Here is a 24,708-nt window from a genome sequence, read left to right on the forward strand (position 1 = left end):
TTAATCAATAATGCAGGGAAGTCTGCTGTTGCAGAAGCCAGTGATTGAGGTGTTGACAGCCGACTTCTGTAGTGAGCAGAGAAGCAAGCTCCAGGAAATTTAGATTAGCTTGATTGCAGGTAATCTTATCTCTTTTCCCAGCTCCCACTCCCACCCTGTTGTCTTCCCCATTACCCTTTCCTCTTTTCAGATTTTAGTGGCTTCTTTTAACAGCATGTCCCTGCCAAACAGCACTGGTGTTGTCTGCAGTCCTGGAGAGAGGTCTTCCTACCATTTTTCCTCTCCCACCAGGCTCTCTGTTTTGTTCCTCTACCTTTTTAACCCCCCTCGTCCTATGCATCCACCTCTTTCGTACGTCCCCCTTTTCTGACTGTCCTCACAGGAGCTCACAATCTAATCGTACCATAGTCATAGTCTAATGTCCTACCCTATTATTATTCTGTATTTATATATCACTGACATCTTCTGCAGCACTGTATAGAGTACAGAGTTTCATAACAGTTAGCTCCGTCCACATCCTGATGACTCCTTATCCCCAAAAATCCCCCAAAATTTGCATCGACGCGCTCGGTGCCCCAACCTTATAATTCCCTTTACAATGCATATAAATTAAAATAATTCTTAGCAAATAGTACCACCCAAACAAAACCTAATTTGTAGTGAAAAAAAAAACCCAATGTATAGATCATTTCAATGTGATAAGTAACAATAAAGTGAACGAACGGGAGGAGCGCTGAAATGTGAAAATTGTTTTGGTTTTTAACCCTTTTCGGACCGGCTGCCTAACCCCCCTTAAGGACCAATTGATTTTGCATGGGGAGGGGCGCGTTTGGGGGGGTCAGGCAGCCAGATCCCTGCTAGGGCTTAGGTGGGTATGGTCTCCCTAGTGTGGCCAAGTGTCCCCCGTATTGCAGGCAGCCTCTAGTCACCTCCCAGGCTCCAGTGATAAGCCGCTGTGGACCCCTCCACTCTCACCGGAATTCCCCCGGCTGAGGGAAGCGCCGATCGCTGGGGGAACGTCAGGAAGGTGAGTGGATCCTCTTCTTTCCCACCTACCGCCGCAGCTCTAATGGTCATCACTATGATCCGCCGGTGATCCTAATGAACTAAGCACAATGGTTCCTGATCACTGAGGGTAGATGTCAGCTGTCATATGACAGCTTAATCTCCCCTCTTGGGTGTGCTGTGCACGATCGCGTTAGGAGCAGAAACAGTGGGCGGCATAAATCCTACGCCGCATCAGGCTTAAATAGCCACAAGTGCGGCATAGAATTTCATATCGGCGGTCCCCAAAAGGTTAAGGGGAAAAAACCTGTGATCCTGAAGTGGTTAATTGTATTTAATCTGAGTGTAGAGACTGTGCAAAGCCACGTTTCCATGAAATACTAAAAAGTAACTGCCATTGGATAAGTTCCTTGTTAAAGCCACACACACACACACACACACACACACACACACACACACACACACACACACACACACACACACACACACACACACACACACACACACACACACACACACACACACACACACACACACACACACACACAAATAGGTTGGGGCGAGCCAACAGATGACAGGCCTCAATTCACTAAGCTTATCTCCTGTCTTTAATAACGTTTCTAGAGTTGTCACCATGGTTATGAGGCATGTAGTATTCAGGGAACATTTTACCTAAGGCAAACCTAAAGTTACCGTAACTCTTCTGTCTTTAAGTGAATTCTTTAATCCTTAAAATAACTCCAGAATTCTAAAGTAAAAGACAGGCTGTTAATTAACTACAGAGGAGGTAACTTCACTAAAGAGGAGGTAACTTAACTACAGAGGAGGTAACTCTCTCAACGATGAGAGGTAACAGCTGTCCTCAACGATGAGAAGGAAGAAGATTGCGAAGATGTGGAGTCCGTTTGGGTAAATATTCATGGTGGAAATAAAAGTTGCCAATTGCTTATTGGAGTATGCTACAGACCACCTCATGTTAATGAAGCTGCAGAACTGCGATAACTACAGCAGATTGAAAAAGCTGCAAGTAAAAATGAGGTCATAGTTATGGGTGACTTCAACTTTCCAGACATTGACTGGGGTATTGAGGCTACCCATTCTGGTAAAAGCAGCAGATTTCTGGCAGCACTACAGGACTATTACTTGACTCAAATGGACCTGATCATTTCTAATAGACCAGATCAGGGGTCGAGTCCTGCGTGAAGGCGGGGGGGACGGCGTCCACTCACTTTTTTTGGACAGTGGACGCCGTCCCCCCTAGCACCCTGGAGGGGAGCAGCGCAGCAGAGAGGAGCATTGTGCGCAGAGTGGGGAAGGGCAGACGTTTCCCCCCCCCTTCCCTCACCTTGGGGCTCCTCTCCGTGGCTCTCCCCTCCATAAAGAATGCGGCGGCGGTGGCTGGCGGCGGTGACTGGCAGCGCCATCAGTGGGCGGGACTTATCTCCTCCAGTGTTCCGGGTTGACGCTGTGCGTGCCGCTGCTCTGGTCTTCACTAGACCAGAGTAGCTGCACGAACAGCGTCCACTTGCCGGAACGATGGAGGAGGTAAGTCCCGCCCACTGATGCCGCTGCCAGCCACCGCCGCCAGCCACCGCCGCCGCATTCTTTATGGAGGGGAGAGCCACGGAGAGGAGCCCCAAGGTGAGGGAGGGGGGGGGGAACGTCAGCCCTTCCCCACGCTGCGCACAATGCTCCTCTCTGCTGCGCTGCTCCCCTCCAGCTGGGGGGACACCTATACACCTGGCTACATATACTGGGCACATATACACCTGGCTACATATACTGGGCACATATACCCCTGGCTACATATACTGGGCAAATATACCCCTGGCTACATATACTGGGCACATATACCCCTGGCTACATATACTGGGCACATATACCCCTGGCTACATATACTGGGCACATATACCTCTGGCTACATATACTGGGGACACATACCCCTGCCTACATATACTGGGCACATATACCCATGGCTACATATACTGGGCACATATACTCCTGGCTACATATACTGGGCACATATACACCTGGCTACATATACTGGGCACATATACACCTGGCTACATATACTGGGGGCACCTATATACCTGGCTACATATACTGGGCACATATACCCCTGGCTACATATACTGGGCACATATACACCTGGCTACATATACTGGGCACATATACACCTGGCTACATATACTGGGCACATATACACCTGGCTACATATACTGGTTACATATACACCTGGCTACATATACAGGGGACACCTATACACCTGGCTATACTGGGGACACCTATACACCTGGCTATACTGGGGACACCTGAACACCTGGTTACATATACTGGGGACACCTGACTATACTGGGGATACCTATAGACCTGGCTACCTATTCTGGGGACATCTATACACTTGGCCACCTATTCTGGGAATATCTATACACCAGACCACCTATTCTAAGGACATCTATACACCTGGCTACCTATTCTGGTGACATCTCTACATCTAGCCACCTATTCTGGGGACAACTATACACATGGCTACTTATACTGGGGACACCTATAGACCTGGCTAGCTATACTGGGGGTACCTATTTTGGGAGAACTGCTGTCAGATCTGTATTTTTGGGGAACCGCTGATGCCAGATTACATGTATTTTGGGGAACCGCTGCCAGATTGTGTATGTTGGGGGACCACTACTGCCAGATTACATGTATTTTGGGTGTTGCGCGTATTTTGGATGATCCACTGCCAGGTTTTGCATATTTTGGGGAACTGCTTCCAGATTATGTGTATGTTGGGGGAACTGCTGATGCCAGATTGTCTATTTTGGGGGAATACTGCCATATTATCTGTATTTTGGAGGAACCTCTGCCAGATTATGTGTATTTTTGGTGAAATGCTGTCAGATTACATCTACTTTTTGGGGATACACTACGACAGAGCTCAAACTTCCCCTGGCAGACCTTTTATACCACTGCTAAGGCCATGTATATTTGGCCCCACCCATGACCACTAAACAGAGGTTTTTAGGGTGAGTCCACTCACTTCTTTTTCCAGGACTAGACCCCTGGACCAGATAATGTATCAAATGTGCAGGTTCAAGAACATTTGGGAAATAGTGATCACAACATGATAACGCTTGATCTGGTGACTGATAGGCCACGGGGCAGCGGGACCACTAAAACTATGAATTTTAGAAAAGCAAAGTTCAATCAAATTAGGCAGGCACTAAGTTTGGTGAACTGGGATAATGTACTACAAGGGGAGGACACTGAAGGGAAATGGCAAGCTTTTAAACTTATTCTCAATCAATATTGTAGTATGTATATCCCATATGGAAACAAAATGTCTAGGAATAAAAAAAGGCCTCCATGGATGAATAGAAAGGTTAGGGATAAAATGAAGAGGAAAAAGAATGCCTATAAGGTCCTAAAACAGGAGGGGACCGAGGCTGCACTAAGCAATTATAAAGAGTGCAATAAAAATTGTAAAAAAGAAATTAGGCTGGCAAAGATCGAAGCTGAAAATCAAAACGCTAGGGATATAAAATCTAACCCAAAAAAAGTTTTACAAGTACATCAACTCTAAAAAAAAGAAAGGTTGACTGTATAGGAATCCTAAAGGATGAGGGTGGGAACTCAATGGTGGATGACCAAGGTAAGGCAGAGTTATTAAATGCTTTCTTTGCTTCTGTCTTCACAAAGGAAACAGCACTGTTGCATATTACAGAGGCAGAAGAGTCTCAATCTTCTAACTGTAATATTAAATACTTAACGCAGGAAGAAGTGAAGGCAAGACTAAATAAATTAAAAATAGACAAGGCACCTGGCCCGGATGGCATGCATCCTCGGGTCCTGAGGGAATTAAGTTCAGTTATAGATAAACCCCTTTATCTTATCTTTTGTGACTCTCTTTCAACTGGCAGAGTCCCAGTGGATTGGCGTACAGCCCACGTTTTCCCATTATTTAAGAAGGGCAAAAAATAAAATCCAGGAAATTATAGACCTGTACGCTTAACATCAGTTGTATGCAAACTATTTGAGGGGTTACTAAAAGATACTATACATGACTTCATAATAGAAAATAATCTTATTTCTCAGCATCAACATGGGTTTACTAAAGACAGGTCCTGTTTGACTAACATGCTCAGCTTTTATGAGGTAGTGAATGCTAATATGGATATTGGGAATGCTGTAGATGTGATATACTTGGACTTTGCAAAGGCCTTCGACACAGTTCCCCACAAAAGTCTGGTGCAAAAGTTGAGGATGCAAGGAATGGGGAAGAGTCTGTGTGCATGGATAGGGAACTGGCTAATGGACAGAAAACAAAGAGTTGTGGTCAATGGATCGTACTCAAAATGGGAGACTGTTAGCAGTGGGGTCCACAGGGGTCTGTACTGGGTCCAGTGCTCTTCAATTTATTTATTAATGACCTAATAGATGCAGTAGTGAGCAATGTTGCTATTTTTGCAGATGATACAAAATTGTGCAGAATCATCAACTCTCAGGAAGATAGTGCCATATTGCAACAGGATCTGGATAGGATGGCTATATGGGCACATAAATGGCAGATGAAATTCAATGTTGAAAAATGTAAAGTCATGCATTTTGGTCGTACCAATGGTCTAGCACCATACAAAATAAATGGGATACAGTTGGGGACATCAAACTTGTAGAAGGACTTAGGAGTACTCATCGACAACAAGTTAAATAATCGTACTCAATGCCAAGCCGCTGCAGCTAAAGCTAACAAAATTTTGGGATGCATTAAAAGGGAAATAAAAACTCGAGATGCTAGCATAATATTGCCCCTGTTTAACTCTCTAGTAAGGCCACATCTGGAATATGGAATTCAGTTCTGGGCACCACATTACAAAAAAGATATTGCAGTTTTAAAGCAGGTGCAGAGACAAGCAACAAAATTGATACGTGGGATGGAAGGTCTCGCTTACCAAGAAAGGTTACATAAACTGGGTTTATTTAGTCTAGAGAAAAGACGCCTTAGAGGAGATCTAATTAACATGTATAAATACATCAGAGGGCAATACAATAGCTTGGCAGATGAGCTTTTTGTCCCTAGGCCTTCTCAAAGGACTAGAGGACATGATCTGCGCATGGAGGAAAAACGTTTTAGCCATTTATTTAGGAAAGGGTTCTTTACAGTAAAAGTGATTAAGATGTGGAATGCATTGCCACAGGAAGTCGTTATGGCAAACTCTATACCTGCATTTAAAGGGGGCTTAGATGCTTTTCTTGCGTTGAAAGACATCCATGGCTACAATTACTAGGTAATGCCTAATGATGTTGATCCAGGGATTTTATCTGATTGCCATCTGGAGTCGGGAAGGATTTTTTCCCTTTTGGGGCTAATTGGACCATGCCTTGTAAGGGTTTTTTCGCCTTCCTCTGGATCAACAGGGAAATGTGAGGGAGCAGGCTGGAGTTGTACTTTGTACTGGTTGAACTCGATGGACGTATGTCTTTTTTCAACCAAAATAACTATGTAACTATGTAACTTAAAGAGACACTGAAGCGAAAAAAATATATGATATAATGAATTGGTTGTGTACTATGAATAATTACTAGAAGATTAGCAGCAAAGAAAATATTCTCATATTTTTATTTTCAGGTATACAGTGTTTTTTCTAACATTGCATCACTCTATAATATGTGCAGATTACACAACACTCAGCATTCAAAATGAGTCTTTCAGAGCAGTCTGTGAAGTAATGAACTCTCCTCTGGCAGAGGAAAAGTAAACAGTTCAATTACAGTTGAGATAATAAAAGTCAGATAACAGCCCTCTCCAGGACTAAGTTAGTCGGAGAGCTTAATGGCTTTTTTGCATAGAGATAACAACTGGAGTCTCTCAACTCTTCCTGTACTGGAAACAATTAGACTGATGTATCTGATCTTAATGTTTTTTTTCTTAGCTGTACTACACATACAAATCATAATATCATCATTTTTTTTTTCGCTTCAGTGTCTCTTTAAGGAATGAAGAAATAAGATAACTCTCTCACGGGGCTTGATTCACAAAAGAGTGCTAAATGTTAGCACGGGCGTTTTTGTGCGAATTTTCGCATTGAGCGCGATCGCGAATTTTTCAGGAAAATTTGCGTTTGCGCACGGAAACGTTATCGTTTCGCATGAAAATTCGCGATCACGCGCAATGCGAAAATTTGCACGAAAACGCCCGTGCTAACAGTTAGCACTCTTTTGTGAATCAAGCCCACTGTGTGGTGGCAAGTTTTCTCTTGCCTTATTATCTCCAGCATGATCTTAGTGAATTGAGGCCAATGATTCTGTTATAGTGAAATTATTGTTTACACTTTTATTTTATTGTTAAATCGTGGAGAAAAAAGCAAAGGGAGAGCCGGGAGCCCAATCTAGCGTAATATCGTTAGGTCACCAGGACAGTATATAAAAGGCAAGAAGTATACTCACAAACAAGGGTTGCTGGGTGAAGCAACCACTCGTCAGCGCTTGTGGGAAAGTACCGTCCCCACTCGGCCTTGTATGGTATGATGCTGGTCGCTGCTCCAAAAAAAAAGGGATTCTGTGGTTCACTGGAAAAACCCTTTTAAACCAATCCCCACTCCCCCTAAAACTAAGGGGTAAATGCTAAGTACTGTAAGAACTGGAGGCGCCCGTTTCTAATGTTGTTAAGTTTGTCAAATGGCGCCCGGAAACAGGACTACCCTGGTGTTAGGCACGTTACTGACCTGAGGAAGAGTTTTTTACCGTGAAACGCGTTGTCGAGTGCACGAATAAATATTTTTGAACTTTTTATCTGAATCCTGATTTATATATCTAGAACAGGAACCCTAAAAGGTAGGACACCACATAAGTTATTGTTGGATACTGCCTTTTGGAGATCTCTGTACACTTAACAACATTAGAAATGGGCGCCTCCAGTTCTTACAGTACTTTTATTTTATACTATTTTACTATAACTGTTTTTGGATTGTGGAGCGAATCAACTGGGCCTCCATCAATGGGGAAATTCACTTTGATATAAGAGTGCTTTGGATTACAAGCATGCTTCCGAAATAAATTATGCTCGCAAACCAAGGTTCCACCGTACTTACAAATTGCCACTGAGAGTTAGTCTGCAGTTCAGCTGTAATCCGAAATGCTCATTTAGAGCCTTGGATTCTGAACTCTTGGGCCTGGTGCACACCAAAAACCGCTAGCAGATCCGCAAAATGCTAGCAGATTTTGAAACGCTTTTTCTTCTTTTTCTGTAGCGTTTCAGCTAGCATTTTGCGGTTTTGGGAAGCGTTTTTGGTGTAGTAGATTTCATATATTGTTACAGTAAAGCTGTTACTGAACAGCTTCTGTAACAAAAACCGCCTGGCAAACCGCTCTGAAGTGCCGTTTTTCAGAGCAGTTTGCGTTTTTCCTATACTTAACATTGAGGCAGAAACGCATCCGCAATCCAAAATCTGCAGCAGCCCGGAAGTATGCGTTTCTGCAAAACGCCTCCCGCTCTGGTGTGCACCAGCCCATTGAAATACATTACCCTAGCGGATCCGCACCCGCAAGCGGATCGCAAACCGCAGCAGAACCGCTCTGGTGTGCACTAGGCCTGAGTGTGTGTGTGTGTGTGTGTGTGTGGGGGGGGGGGGGGGGTGGAATTACACAGCCTAAGTCTAAGTAGGGGCTGGTGCACACCATGGGCTTGATTCACTAAACCCTGATAACGGATATCACGGTCGAGCTAGCGTTTTGTAATGTTTGTCTTGCGGAAACGCAAATTTTCACAAGCAAACGCGGCAATCTTCACACGAAAATTTGCATTTGCGAGTGAAAATTCGCGATTGCATGCGGAAAACGTTACATATGCAAAATACTACTGTGACTGTGATATCATTTATCATAGTTTAGTGAATCAAGCCCCAAGAGCGCTTCTGAGCTCTTTTTTAAATTGCCAGCGCTTGGCTAATGTTACCCTATGAGGGGGTTCCCACAGCAACATTGTGATTTTTTCAAAATGGCATACGCGCTGCATTTTCTGGAGCGGTTCAGCTTAAATGAATGAGCAAAAACGCTCATTCATTGAAAAATCTTTCTGAAAGTCGTTTCACAAAATCGCAATCACTAAGCGCTACCAATTTCTATTGTGATTTCCGTGTGCACTAACACAAAGACTGGGACTGTACATGTTTATCTCATGCCATGTCAAATTTCACTTTAGGTACCCTTTAACCTCACACTATGAAATGAACTGTAATATTGATATTGTCATTGAGAATGGTATGTAGAGATATTATATGTATAAATGCTTAGGAATAAGGCTGGGTTCACACATATAAAGGTGTCCAGTCCTGTCAGTTTTTGATAGTTGCCATCATGTATGGGTTTCTGTGGATGTGTTCACACATAAAAGGTGTACAATTCCGGTCGATTCAGGTAAAACACATTGAAAATGGATGCAAAACTGACAGGACAGGACTGGACTGGAAATGTACAGATTTATTGTGTGAACCAAGCTTCACTTAATTAAAAATCAAAGTTTTGCTTATGTGTTTCTGTCTGGAAATAAATATTTGCTTATTACTGTTATTGTTACGCAGTTACCACCAGTTTTGTGTCAAGTAGCCTCACAACAGTGACACAGAAAACAGAAAGCAACACAAGTAATGCGACTACAACAAATCCACATGGGACACAAAATGATACTGGAACTACCAAAAATACAAGTGAGTATCACTGCATCTATGTAATTTATCATCTCTGAATAACAAATAAGCATCAAATAACCAGTTGAGTCTATACTACAGTAAATCTACTGTACCACCAGTTATCTACCATCTGGGGTTAAAGTGTATCTGAACTCATAAGTCCTCTCTGCTCTAAAATATACACAACAGCATAATAACCTTTAAACAAAAAACATTTCTTTGTTACAGCTAAAGCTTAAAATAATTATGTACTGTTTCTACTTCCTGATTCATGGAAGCAGACATTGGGCTTGATTCACTAAGACAAATAGCATGCCTTATCAAAGTTAGCATGCCTTATCAAAGAACCCGCAGGGGCTCAGGGCAGGACGAGTGGAACTCTCGTCATTGCCAATTAGCAGCCATAAGTTTGCTATGCTACTCTGATAAGGTGTGTTAACTTTGATAAGGCGTGCTATTTGTCTTAGTGAATCAAGCCCATATTGTTAGCACATCCAGTGCTTTCAAATGGGCGTATCTGCCATCTCTGCCATAGGCAGTCATGTGACATAGGGAGAGATCAGATTACAACTTGTGATTATACACAAATGAGGGGGAATTAGACAGGCTAAACTCTCCAAATACATACAGGGTGCATTTCTCTCTGTTTTTCTTCTGTCCTGTGCAAGAGTTCAGGTCCACTTTAATGAGCATAGCATGCGTGCTAGCATGCATTTGTGCTAATCTAGAACAAGGATCTTTTAAAGGACTAACTAGCCCAGGAATACCTTCCCTGGTATCTAATTCCACTCCTCCCTGCAGATATTGGCAATAGGAAGCAATGCTGATGTAAGCATCAGTTCGCCTCTACCGTAATGATCGTGGCTCTTCTGTGACCCACACTGCAACCAGCTTCTTAAGGTTGCGTCGATTGGATCCCTATTGATATTATCAAGTTAGGACCTGGTACACGCGGGGTAGAAAAATGTAGCTCAGAGAAGTAACCCCCATCCTTACTCGTGGTAGCTGCTGGGAGGTTTATACAGAGCCTTATGAACAGCGGGCATTTCAATTCACCTCCCCTGGGATCCAGACGCCAGCAGTCATTCTCCTTTCTGTCCTTGGAAAGGCTCTGCTTCCCTCTGGTGAGACCGCCGTTTGTCGTCAGCAATCTCACTACATAATTACAGCGCCACCCGAAGGATGGAGGGAGAAGTGCAACACTGGATCCCTGGGAGGTAAGTGTTGGGCTGCTGCAGAACTCTCTAGCAGCATGATTTTTCCATGGTTTTAGTGTCTGATGCAAAAAACTTCCACCGCTTTTACACCCTAAAATCCAGAATTAATTATGCTGCCAGGGGTACAGGTAAAAGGGAGACATGAAATAAGGAAATGCAATAGGGCATGCAATAGGGCACCAAGATAGTGGAGATGCAGAAACTAATGGAATTGAGAATACTATGTAACCATGCCCACTATTGAGCCTACACCCCCTACCTAATAAAATGTTTAACTGCACACCCGCTTTCCCGTTTTGTTGCTGTTATAGGAAATGCAACGACCATTGTGAACTTAGCCTAAAAGTATTATAGGTAGAGTATCAACAGGAAAGCCAAGCAACTGGCATTGTTCAAAAGGAAATAAATATGACAGACTCCCTCAGATATCCCTCTCACTACTGTCCTACTTGGTGCTTCTTTTGTCACCTTGTGCCTCCTGCGCTCCCCTAGCTCAGTGCAGTGCAGAGTATGTGCAGTGGAAGCAGCAGCACTTCTCTCACCTGCTCTGGGAGCTTGCAGCAATAAGCGACCTTTCCTCACCCTGACTGCTCCCACCAATTAATTAGGTGAGAAATGACGGGTCGGCAGGCCTCTTGTATCGGCATGTTGTTCGTACATGGGGGCGTTCATAAGGGCATTGTCCCTGCATCTATACCACTATCTAGATATTGTACAGCACAGGAAACAGCACCTGAAATCTATCCTCTCCGATTGCTATCTTGAGATTTAATCCAGCGCTGTCTCCCCCAAAATCTCCTGCAATCCATGCTCGACAAGCCTGACAAGGCTTGCTATATTTACCTTCCCTGGATCTCAGCACGGAGATAGGCGAAAATAGTCGATCTCCGTCAGGTCCGCTCTACTATGCAAGCGCAGGAGACTTGCGCCTGCGGAGTAGAGTGGGCCAATATCGATCAGCTATTTCCGCCTATCTCCGAGTGGAGAGCCGATACTGTGCCTGCGCTGGAGCCGGGAAGATAAATATTTACATCCCCGCTGTTCGGAGGGCCAGAGCGAGACAGCCGTGGGATACAGGAGGACGGGGGAAGCCTCAATAGGATCCGGAGGTTTCCCCCTACCAAGGTGAGTACCCCCCAGGGGAGCTTTTTGTCGTTGCGTTTCTTTAAAGTTTTATCAACTCTGGCAGGCAGGGGTCACACTTGTCAAAAATTGCATGCGTTTTCCATGCGAAAACACACATAAAGCTTCCAAATGCACAATGGCATTGCAGTGGGAGCAATGTGTACTTTCCTGCAGTGGTAAAAAAAAAACACTGGCACTGCTGCTTTTTTTTCGCTCTCAGCTGACTGTCGGCCAACAATTCAGATTCATCCCCGGGAAGCCACTGCCATCTTTCTGTGGACTCAAATATGTATGAATGTTTTTTTAAGGAATTGCTTTAAAAAAAAAACAGAAAGTTAAATAAAGTTTTTCTTAAATGTTTCTTCAGAAGAAGTTGAGTTACCTTGGGGAGCCACAAGGTTGGATCTCCATGCATTCCTCTTTCCTCCTCATAGAATGCTGTATATACAGTAGAGTGTTTTTCATTGTAAACACTTTCTGTCTGAAGTGTGCAAAATAGCTACAGTAAAGCCAGGCATCAGAATGCTAATAAACTAATTTTTGATGTACATAGAGATCCCACAATCTCTTAAAGGACAACTGAAGTGAGAAGAATATGGTGGCTGACATAGTTCTTTCCTTTTAAACAATAACAGTTGCCTGGCAGCCCTGCTGATCTATGTGGCTGCAGTAGTATCTGAATCACACCAGAAACAGGCATGCAGCTAATCTTGTCAGATCTGACAATAATTTCAGAAACACCTGATCTGCTGCATGCTTGTTCAGGGTCTATACAGGGGTGTCGCTAGCCCTATTTTGGGGGGCACATGCCCCCAATCTGTCCTGGGGTGCCACAGATCTCTTCCCCAGGGGTGCCTGGCACTGCCCGCTGTCCCCTCCTGGCCGCCGCTGTCCCCTCCTGGCCGCCGCTGCCTCCCCCCCCCCCCCGGCTGTCTCCGCGGCCAGAGCTTCATACCTCGATCAGCGGGCGACCAGATACAGCGGGCGCTAGGATCTAGCGTACACCGCTGATATGCGGAAGTGACATCACTTCCGCATATACAGCGTGGTGCGTCCGGCACCCGCTCTATCTGGTCGGGTCGAGGTTTGCTGGCTGCGAGGTAAGGGAGGGGGCGCACCTGTCACTCACTACCTAAAGGGGGTCCCTGTCACTCACTATCTATCGGGGGTCCCTGTCACTTACTAGCTAACGGGGGTCCCTGTCACTCACTAGCTAACTAGGGTCCCTGTCATTATCTATCGGGGGTCCCTATCACTCACTATCAGGGGTCCCTGTCACTCACTATCTGGGGTCCCTGTCACTCACTATCGGGGGTCCCTGTCACTCACTAGTTAATGGGGGTCCCTGTCACTCACTAACTGGGGTCCCTGTCACTCATTAGCTAACGGGGGTCCCTGTCACTCAGTAGCTATTGGGGGTGCCTGTCACTCACTATCTATCGGGGGTCCCTGTCACTCATAGTCTCGCACCAAGCCCGCACTTGCCACCGCTGAATGGAGGGGGAGAGAGGCAGAAGGAGGGGTCCCAGGTGAGGGAGGGGGGGATATTTTCCCCCTCCCCACCGCTGCCCCACTGCCCCTCCTTCTAGCGCTGCTTCCCCCCTCCAGGGACATCTATACTGGGGGCAACTATACCAGCTATAATGGGGGCAGCTACAGTGGCGTACCTAGGGCATTTGGCACCCGGTGCTGGGTATTAAAAGACACCCCTCCCCCTAAAAAAAATTGGCGTGACCACAACCTGCGGCGTGCTTCGTGGCAAAAATTGGCGTGGTCATGACCGGATGAGGGCAGAGCTAACTGTAATTTAAAGTATTAGCGAGTATAGTTGCCCCAGTATAACTAGAAGTTTCCCCCAGAATAGCTGCCCCCAGTGAAGCTAGTATAGTTGCCCCCAATGAAGTTAGTATAGTTACCCCCAGTATAGCTAGTTTAGTTGCCCCCAGTATAGCTAGTATAGTTGCCCCAGTATAGCTGGTATAGTTGCCCCCAGTGTAGCTGGTATAGTTGCCCCAGTATAGCTAGTATAGCTGCCCCCAGTATAGCTAGTATAGCTGCCCCCAGTATAGTTGCCCCCAGTATAGCTAGTATAGCTGCCCCCAGTATAGCTAGTATAGCTGCCCCCAGTATAGCTAGTATAGCTGCCCCCAGTATAGCTGGTATAGCTGCCCCCAGTATAGCTGGTATAGCTGCCCCCAGTATAGCTGGTATAGTTGCCCCCAGTATAGCTGGTATAGTTGCCCCCAGTATAGCTGGTATAGTTGTCCCCAGTATAGCTGGTATAGTTGCCCCCAGTATAGCTAGTATAGCTGCCCCCAGTATAGCTAGTAGAGCTGCCCCCAGTATAGCTGCCCCCCAGTATAATTTAGACAAATGGGTCCTAAAAATTCCTATCACAGATAATCCTCCACAAGTCTGAGACTTCTCAATATGATCAATGTAAGACTAAGGAAGCAGGAGGAAATAAATTATATATAAAAGTACAAATTTTATTAATGACCAAAATACAAACACATATATATGTAAATCTATTTAAAATTGACCAGAACACACAGGTGGGCCACCATGTCTAGGCCAGATCCCCTAAAAAAATATTGATAGTGCGCAATCCATCAAATATCTTAATGCAAAAAAGGGGGAAGCGACTCCTAGCAGGTAACATTGAAACAAAAGGTCTTTTGTTTCAATGTTACCTTTGTTTCAATGTTACCTGCTAGGAGTCGCTTCCCCCTTTTTTGCATTAAGATATTTGATGGATTGCGCACTATCAATATTTTTTTAGGGGATCCCCTACATTTTTCCATCTGGCCTAGACATGGTGGCCCACCTGTGTGTTCTGGTCAATTTTAAATAGATTTACATATATATGTGTTTGTATTTTGGTCATTAATAAAATTTGTACTTTTATATATAATTTATTTCCTCCTGCTTCCTTAGTCTTACATTGCCCCCCAGTATAGCTAGTTTAGTTGCCCCCAGTATAGCTAGTGTAGCTGCCCCCAGTATAGCTAGTATAGCTGCCCCCAGTATAGCTGCCCCCAGTATAACTGGTATAGTTGCCCCCAGTATAGCTGGTATAGTTGCCCCCAGTATAGCTAGTAGAGCTGCCCCCAGTATAGCTAGTAGAGCTGCCCCCAGTATAGCTAGTTTAGTTGCCCCCAGTATAGCTGCCCCCAGTATAGCTAGTTTAGTTGCCCCCAGTATAGCTGCCCCCAATATAGCTGCCCCCAGTATAGCTGGTATAGTTGCCCCCAGTATAGCTGCCCCCAGTATAGCTAGTATAGTTGCCCCCAGTATAGCTGGTATAGTTGCCCCCAGTATAGCTAGTTTAGTTGCCCCCAGTATAGATGCCCCCAGTATAGCTAGTATAGTTGCCCCCAGTATAGTTGCCCCCAGTATAGCTGCCCCCAGTATAGCTGGTATAGTTGCCCCCAGTATAGATGTCCCTGGAGGGGGGAAGCAGCGCTAGAAGGAGGGGCAGTGGGGCAGCGGTGGGGAGGGGGGAAATATTCCCCCCTCCCTCACCTGGGACTCCTCCTTTTGCCTCTCTCCCCCTCAGTGGCGTTCCTACTGTAGAGCGCAGGGGGGCGGGGCGCACCGGGTGACAGACACCCAGGGGGGGGGGGGGGGTCGCCACGACCCCCCACAGCACAGAGCAGGAGGGGGAAGCAGCGCTAGAAGGAGGGGCAGTGGGGGCAGCGGTGGGGAGGGGGGAAATATCCCCCCCCTCCCTCACCTGGGACCCCTCCTTCTGCCTCTCTCCCCCTCCATTCAGCGGTGGCAAGTGCGGGCTCGGCGGCGGGGAGACGTGCAGAGAATTACTCACCACTTCTGCGTTCCAAGCGCCGGCAGCGTCATGTCGTCACAGATCTCCGCCTGCCGGCGCTTGGAACGTGGAAGTGGTGAGTAATTCTGCGCATGTCTCCCCGTCCCCGCCGCCGAGCCCGCACTTGTCACCGCTGAATGGAGGGGGAGCAGTGGCGTACCTAGGGCATTTGGCACCCGGTGCTGGGTATTAAAAGACACCCCCCCCCCCTAAAAAAATGGGAGTGACCACAACCTGCGGCGTGCCTTCGTGGCAAAAATTGGCGTGGTCATGACCGGATGAGGGCGGAGCTAACTGTAATTTAAAGTATTAGCTAGTATAGTTGCCCCAGTATAGCTAGTAGTTTCCCCCAGAATAGCTGCCCCCAGTGAAGCTAGTATAGTTGCCCCCAATGAAGTTAGTATAGTTGCCCCCAGTATAGCTAGTATAGTTGCCCCTAGTATAGCTAGTATAGTTGCCCCAGTATAGCTGGTATAGTTGCCTCCAGTATAGCTAGTATAGCTGCCCCCAGTATAGCTAGTATAGCTGCCCCCAGTATAGCTAGTATAGCTGCCCCCAGTATAGTTGCCCCCAGTATAGCTAGTATAGCTGCCCCCAGTATAGCTAGTATAGCTGCCCCCAGTATAGCTAGTATAGCTGCCCCCAGTATAGCTGGTATAGCTGCCCCCAGTATAGCTGGTATAGCTGCCCCCAGTATAGCTGGTATAGCTGCCCCCAGTATAGCTGGTATAGCTGACCCCAGTATAGCTGGTATAGCTGCCCCCAGTATAGCTGGTATAGCTGCCCCCAGTATAGCTGGTATAGCTGCCCCCAGTATAGCTAGTATAGCTGCCCCCAGTATATCTAGTATAGTTGCCCCCAGTATAGCTGCCCCCAGTATAGCTGGTATAGTTGCCCCCAGTATAGCTGGTATAGTTGCCCCCAGTATAGCTAGTAGAGCTGCCCCCAGTATAGCTAGTAGAGCTGCCCCCAGTATAGCTAGTAGAGCTGCCCCCAGTATAGCTAGTAGAGCTGCCCCCAGTATAGCTAGTTTAGTTGCCCCCAGTATAGCTGCCCCCAGTATAGCTAGTTTAGTTGCCCCCAGTATAGCTGCCCCCAATATAGCTGCCCCCAGTATAGCTGGTATAGTTGCCCCCAGTATAGCTGCCCCCAGTATAGCTAGTATAGTTGCCCCCAGTATAGCTGGTATAGTTGCCCCCAGTATAGCTAGTTTAGTTGCCCCCAGTATAGATGCCCCCAGTATAGCTAGTATAGTTGCCCCCAGTATAGTTGCCCCCAGTATAGCTGCCCCCAGTATAGCTGGTATAGTTGCCCCCAGTATAGATGTCCCTGGAGGGGGGAAGCAGCGCTAGAAGGAGGGGCAGTGGGGCAGCGGTGGGGAGGGGAGAAATATTCCCCCCTCCCTCACCTGGGACTCCTCCTTCTGCCTCTCTCCCCCTCAGTGGCGTTCCTACTGTAGTGCGCAGGGGGGCGGGGCGCACCGGGTGACAGACACCCAGGGGGGGGGGGTCGCCACGACCCCCCACAGCACAGAGCAGGAGGGGGAAGCAGCGCTAGAAGGAGGGGCAGTGGGGGCAGCGGTGGGGAGGGGGGAAATATCCCCCCCTCCCTCACCTGGGACCCCTCCTTCTGCCTCTCTCCCCCTCCATTCAGCGGTGGCAAGTGCGGGCTCGGCGGCGGGGAGACGTGCAGAGAATTACTCACCACTTCCGCGTTCCAAGCGCCGGCAGCGTCATGTCGTCACAGATCTCCGCCTTCATTGAAGGCGGAGATCTGTGACGACATGAAGCTGCCGGCGCTTGGAACGTGGAAGTGGTGAGTAATTCTGCGCATGTCTCCCCGTCCCCACTGCCGAGCCCGCACTTGTCACCGCTGAATGGAGGGGGAGCAGTGGCGTACCTAGGGCATTTGGCACCCGGTGCTGGGTATTAAAAGACACCCCCCCCCCCTAAAAAAATGGGAGTGACCACAACCTGCGGCGTGCCTTCGTGGCAAAAATTGGCGTGGTCATGACCGGATGAGGGCGGAGCTAACTGTAATTTAAAGTATTAGCTAGTATAGTTGCCCCAGTATAGCTAGTAGTTTCCCCCAGAATAGCTGCCCCCAGTGAAGCTAGTATAGTTGCCCCCAATGAAGTTAGTATAGTTGCCCCCAGTATAGCTAGTATAGTTGCCCCTAGTATAGCTAGTATAGTTGCCCCAGTATAGCTGGTATAGTTGCCCCCAGTATAGCTAGTATAGCTGCCCCCAGTATAGCTAGTATAGCTGCCCCCAGTATAGCTAGTATAGCTGCCCCCAGTATAGTTGCCCCCAGTATAGCTAGTATAGCTGCCCCCAGTATAGCTAGTATAGCTGCCCCCAGTATAGCTAGTATAGCTGCCCCCAGTATAGCTAGTATAGCTGCCCCCAGTATAGCTGGTATAGCTGCCCCCAGTATAGCTGGTATAGCTGCCCCCAGTATAGCTGGTATAGCTGCCCCCAGTATAGCTGGTATAGCTGCCCCCAGTATAGCTGGTATAGTTGCCCCCAGTATAGCTGGTATAGCTGCCCCCAGTATAGCTGGTATAGCTGCCCCTAGTATAGCTGGTATAGTTGCCCCCAATATAGCTGGTATAGTTGCCCCCAGTATAGCTAGTAGAGCTGCCCCCAGTATAGCTAGTTGAGCTGCCCCCAGTATAGCTGCCCCCCAGTATAGCTAGTTTAGTTGCCCCCAGTATAGCTAGTATAGCTGCCCCCAGTATATCTAGTATAGTTGCCCCCAGTATAGCTGCCCCCAGTATAGCTGGTATAGTTGCCCCCAGTATAGCTGGTATAGTTGCCCCCAGTATAGCTAGTAGAGCTGCCCCCAGTATAGCTAGTAGAGCTGCCCCCAGTATAGCTAGTAGAGCTGCCCCCAGTATAGCTAGTAGAGCTGCCCCCAGTATAGCTAGTTTAGTTGCCCCCAGTATAGCTGCCCCCAGTATAGCTAGTTTAGTTGCCCCCAGTATAGCTGCCCCCAATATAGCTGCCCCCAGTATAGCTGGTATAGTTGCCCCCAGTATAGCTGCCCCCAGTATAGCTAGTATAGTTGCCCCCAGTATAGCTGGTATAGTTGCCCCCAGTATAGCTAGTTTAGTTGCCCCCAGTATAGATGCCCCCAGTATAGCTAGTATAGTTGCCCCCAGTATAGTTGCCCCCAGTATAGCTTAAAATTACTTTTTTAGCTTTTTAAAACAGAAAATAAAACTGGGAGGTTCTAAAAAATTGAATATATTTTTCAGGAGTAGGATGGATGAAATTGTTTATCTTCACAGTTTATTTTCAACTTGGATTTTCCATAATGTTCATGTATGAGTTAAAACGTTTGTACAGTATTTAGTTTAAATTGCTGTTGCCACTTTGCGATAGATAAGTGACTTTTGGGTTGCGGTTTGGGCACTCGGCCTCCAAAAGGTTCGCCACCACTGTCCTAATCTAATGTCCCACCATTGCTAGGTTCATGTAAATTTGTCTCCACCCGTTACCACACCTACATTCTGGTCCATGGCCCACCCATTTTTCGGTGCGGCGCGATAAGCGCGCCGCACAACGTGATCCTCATATTTTTGGCACGCTAGCTGCAGTGTGCTGAATTCTACTGCCTACAGTATGTACAGTATACGCTGTTCTCTAGTGCCTGCACTGTGTGCTGATCTACCTCCAGTGTGTACAGTGTAAGGTGTTACAACCAGCTGTATTGTATGCTGATCCCTGCTACTTTCAGTATGTACAGTATTAGCTGTAAAGCCTGGTACACACATACAATTTTGATTAGCCAATTTTAGCTCTGTTCATAAAATTCATTGTCTGTTGGCCCACTTACTGCACGGGGGTGGTAAAATTGGTGGTCAGTGATTGACCAATCAAAATTGTATGTGCGTATACATCTTTGATCTATGCCTATACTGATTGTAAATTATCTAAATAAAGAACAGGGGGCTCCATCCAATATTTCGATGGGCAGGCCCGTTATCTGTAGCTTACACTGCTGCTAAGTTCATGTAAATTTGGCCCCACCCATGGCCACGCCCACTCACCTTGTGGCCACACCCACTTCTTGCCGCGGCACCCCCCACCCACCCACCTGTTGCCCACAGGTGCCCCCGATCTCCAAGGACCCTAGAAACGCCCCTGGTCTATATCTAAAAGTATTAGAGGCAGAAGATCAGCTAGACAGCCAGGCAACTGGTATTGCTTAAAAGTAAATAAACATGGCAGGCTCCATATCCCTTCCACTACAGTTGTCCTTTAATGTAAATACACTTTCCCACCAAAACAGAAAACTTCTTTTGTTGGGAAAGGGTTAAGGCCCCTTCCCCATCTGATCGCATCTGAAAACAGAAGTGCCAATGCAACGCATGCATTCCAATTCCACTGTGAATAGCAATGCACACATGGAGATTTCAGACAGTGCAGTCTATGCCTTTTTTGATGTCCCTGCAGATCGTGTCACATTGCAGTTCAGTAAACACGGCGGAAAGCGTGGCTTTTGGGTAAGGGGCAGGGGCGTAGCAATAGGGGTTGCAGAGCTAGCGACCGCATCGGGGCCCTTGGGCCAGAGGGGCCCCAAAGGGCCCTGCCTCAATTACAGTATTAGCTCTCTATGGGTCCTGTGCTCATAATAATCACTTCTATAGATACTTTGAATAGTGATAATCATTAACAAGCTGTTCCCCATCCCCTTCTTGCACCTCTGACACTGTAGTTGCCATTGGCAGGTTTTGGTGCGCCGTATCAATTGTTATGTATAAAGTGCTTGGGGGGCCCCATTGTAAAACTTGCATCCGGGCCCACTGCTCCTTAGCTACGCCACTGGTAAGGGGCCTAACAGAAATAATTGCAGATGCTACTTATGATGTAATGTTGGTTGTAGAATAAATGTTATCATAATCAATAATTTTTTATGTGAAGAGCAACTTACTTTTCCTACCTCAGGCAGCATTCTAGAAATTCCCTTGGCTGTATCTGTAGCTATAATTTTTTGTTCTATAGGCTATTTAATAGTAGTTATGAATGCACTGTAGGTAAACCAATTGCAATACTTTGTAAGCAATTGTAAATTATCGGCTCATATCTGAAGCTAACTACTCGTAAGTGGAAGATGTAAAATAAAAAAATGATTTATAACATAAAAATAAATTTGTGCTTATTATTTGTATTGTTACGCAGATACCAGTCCTGTGTCAAGTAGCATCACAACAGTGACACAGAAGACAGAAAGCAACACTAGTAATGTGACTACAGCAAATCCACATGGGACACAAAATTTTACTGATACTACCAAAAATACAAGTAAGTATTCCTGAATAACAATGTAATTTATCCTTCTCAGAATAACAAATAAGCAGTTATGTAAGTATTACAGTAAATCTACATCCTCTGTGCCACCTGTTACATAACATCTGCAGTTAATGAGCACAGCATGCATGCTAATATGCGTTTGTAGAGGACTAACTAGCAATGCCTCCCCTGGTATCCAATCCCTCTCCTCCCTGCCGAAATTGGCAAAAGAAAGTAATGCTTATGTAAGCTTAATTTCTTCTCTCCACCAATGATTGTCGCTCCCCTTCAACCTTTACTGCGGTCAGCTTCCTTTGGTTGCGTATATTTGGTAGGTGGTGAAATCAAGTTGGGACCTGGTACACTTGGCTGGACAAGACGGGAGCACAGTTCATTACTGGCATGGGGAGAAGTAAGCTAATACTTATCCAACATGCTTCTGACTGTCAATGTCTGCATCTGGAAAAAATGAAGATGAAAGAGGACTCTTAGATCACCAGGAAAAATCTAGAAGGAGGAGGTGGGGGGCATTAATCCATTAGGCAACTATAAGACGAGCACAGCACAGGAACCTCTATAAGGGGCACACACTACAAGGACCACTATAAGGGGCAAAGCATTAGGGGTGGTTTATAGTATTATAGGTATTATAATGAAATGAGAATACTATTTAACCATGCCTACTTTTGAGCCCACACCCCTACAAAAGAAAATTATCAACTGCACACCCTGTTAACCACTCCTTCCACCATTTTCAATATTTTGAATTATTGTTACATTTCAAGGAGAAAAGATGTAGCACAAATGCTGTTTTTTTTTAACAAATAAGTTTATTGAATAAAGCAAAAGTTGCATACAATAATTTCAATATCTGAAGAAAAGAACCAAATATAAAAGTACATTGCATGCAGTCATATATAGTATAAACGTATAACAGTGCAACGTTTGATATGCATAAAAAGAAATCCCATCAATAAAAATAACAATGACACTCGCAACCAAACAATAGACAACCAGCAATACAAGGCAGATAGGAAAACACCCCTAAGGCTCAATCATCCCATGTCAACCCATGGGGACCATATTTTAGTGAAGTTATGGACACTCTTTATGTAAAGAAAAGGTAATTTCTTTCAGTAGGAATTTTTTTTGCAACTTGTGGGAAAGTGATGTGAGTTGAAGGGATGGATATTTCCACTCTCTGGCAATGAAAGCCTTAGCTGCATTGCAGAATTGAATGAGGAATACGTTCTGATATTTGGAGAGGGTGGGAGAGAGATTATGGAACAGGGCCACCCAAGAATCAGGATGGATGAATACATCCATAACAGAAGACACTAATTGAAAGCATTCCACCTACAGCTGTTGAAAGACTGACCAGGACCACCAGGGCCTGGTCAGCTGTGTGACTGCAGTCTGCAGCCCCTGAAACATTGATCGGAAGGAGCCAAGCCCCTAGCATGAAGCAAGGCGGGAGAGCTATACCAGTCATAAAGGACTTTTTAGCCCCTCTTCTGAATCATTCAGCTAATAGAATACTTGGCCAAGCACAAGAACATGGTATCCCAGTCTTCTTGAGGCAGCACAGTAATGAGCTTATCTTCCCACTTGGCCATTGCTGGAAATGAACAGTCTAGTTTGTTGTACCAAATTTCAGCATACATTAATGAAATTAACCCGGGCTGTGCTTATAAGAATGGAACACCGACATGATGGAGGCAGGGCTGAAATCCAGGCCATCTCTAAGGTGAAGATGCTCCGTAACATCAACACCATTTAGTAGACCTAAAAGGCAAGTTACTACAGTACGTGAGATAGCTTTTTCCAAGATACTGTCTAATAAGTCAAGAACACCTCCCCAGAATCTATGATATTTAGGGCAATACCACAATATATGTAATAGACCATCGTGATCACATTCATCTTGTACGTTTATACTGTGCTAAGTTGCTGACAGCAATTATAATTTCTTGTTAACCTCTTGAGGACTGCAGGGCTAAACCTCCCTAGTGACCAGGCCATTTTTAGTAAAATTGGCCGCTGCAGCTTTAAAGCCAAGCTGCAGGGCCACACAACACAGCACACAAGTGATCCCCCCCCCCCTTTTCTCCCCACCAACAGAGCTCTCTGTTGGTGGGGTCTGATCGCTCCCCCGTGTTTATTTTTTTTTCTATAAATATTATTGTTGGCTTTTTTTTTTAAACTGTTCCTTTAAATACCTTCCCTCCCTCCCTCCCTCCCCACAGCCAGCCAATTACGGCGATTGGCTGTCATAGGCTTCTGCCTATGAGAGCCGATCGCTCTCTTGTCCCCCAGCGCTGTACATAGAAATATACGGCGATCACGCCGTCTAACAGTATCCCGAGTGGCAATAGCCGCTTGTAGACTGAAGGCGCGGCGGAGCTCCGCCCCCAAGCAAGAGATGCACACGCATCCTGTGCGCAATCTCCTGCATTAGCTGGCCCCAGGACTTTACGCCAATCGGCGTTAGGTGGTCCTGGGGCTGCCGCCGCGGCCACGCCCATCGGCGTGACGCGGTCGGAAAGAGGTTAATTGCAAATATTTAAATAAAAAATGTAACAGAAAAAAGGAATGGTTTAAATAAATCAAAATACTTCCAACTTTGCTTTAAAAAAAAGTTCTCATTGTGGGTGTCTACATTCCTTAAAGAGAACCTGTACTGAGTAAAGTTATTTAAAATAAACACATGAGGTAACTTCAAATGAACAGTACATAGTTACCTTGCCATCAGTTCCTCTCAGAAGCTCCCCATTTTCTTCTTACAGTGATCCCTTCCAGTTCTGACAACATTTTGTCAGAACTGAAACATATCAGTTGCTGTCAGTTATATATCAGTTGCTGTCAGTTACAGCTGACAGGAGAACTGATGTGTCCATGTTTCCCTATGGCTCAAGTGGGTGACCAGGAAGTTGTTATGGGGTAATGGCCATTTTCAAAATGGAGGACAGAGAATTCCATTGATCACAGTGGACAAACAGGATGCAGGAGAGGATAAATAGATTGATGAGTACACTATACAGGAGGCATGTATGACTTGTGTATGTTTATTTTGACTTTTAATGTTCAGTTCAGGTTTTCTTTAACCTCTCAGCAACTGTTCAAATGATCTGATAGGATTCAGGGGAGGGTTACAAGCTTTGGCCATGTCAATATAAAAAACAATATTTGATTAAACCCAGTTCAGGTTTCCAGGATTAGACATGCTTTCCACTCTTCATCTAAAAAAAAAAAAAAAAAAAAGCCTTCAGTGAATGACTGTATCATGATCCAATTAATTGTCCACATGCACTCTGTGTGTGACACTACACAGCCCACTGACACCCAGAGCTGTGTACACTACTGCTATTATGGTTGCCAAATTAAAGGGACACGTAAGCCAGGAATAAAAAAATCTGTTTTACTTGCCTGGGGCTTCTACCAGCCCCCTGCAGCCGTTCATGCCCTGGCAGTCACTCATGGAGCCTCCGGTCCCATGCCGCTAGCTAGTTTTGTTTTTGCTGACAGGCCCTGACAGGGAGTCGGCGGGCTTTCTGCGC

At 45.9% G+C, this 24,708-nt stretch overlaps 1 protein-coding gene across 1 annotated transcript in view; it reads left to right on the forward strand.

Moving 5' to 3' along the window:
• CIST1 (colon, intestine and stomach enriched 1) overlaps positions 1–24,708 on the forward strand; it is a 90,762-nt gene that overhangs the window by 48,682 nt on the left and 17,372 nt on the right. The window contains exons 3-4 of the mRNA XM_068233777.1: positions 9,579–9,704; positions 21,041–21,163. Of these exons, the coding sequence (XP_068089878.1) occupies positions 9,579–9,704; positions 21,041–21,163 (249 nt within the window). The remainder of the gene's footprint in view (positions 1–9,578; positions 9,705–21,040; positions 21,164–24,708) is intronic.

Source organism: Hyperolius riggenbachi, chromosome 1, assembly GCF_040937935.1.
Source record: "Hyperolius riggenbachi isolate aHypRig1 chromosome 1, aHypRig1.pri, whole genome shotgun sequence".
NCBI classification, from domain to species: Eukaryota; Metazoa; Chordata; class Amphibia; order Anura; family Hyperoliidae; genus Hyperolius; species Hyperolius riggenbachi.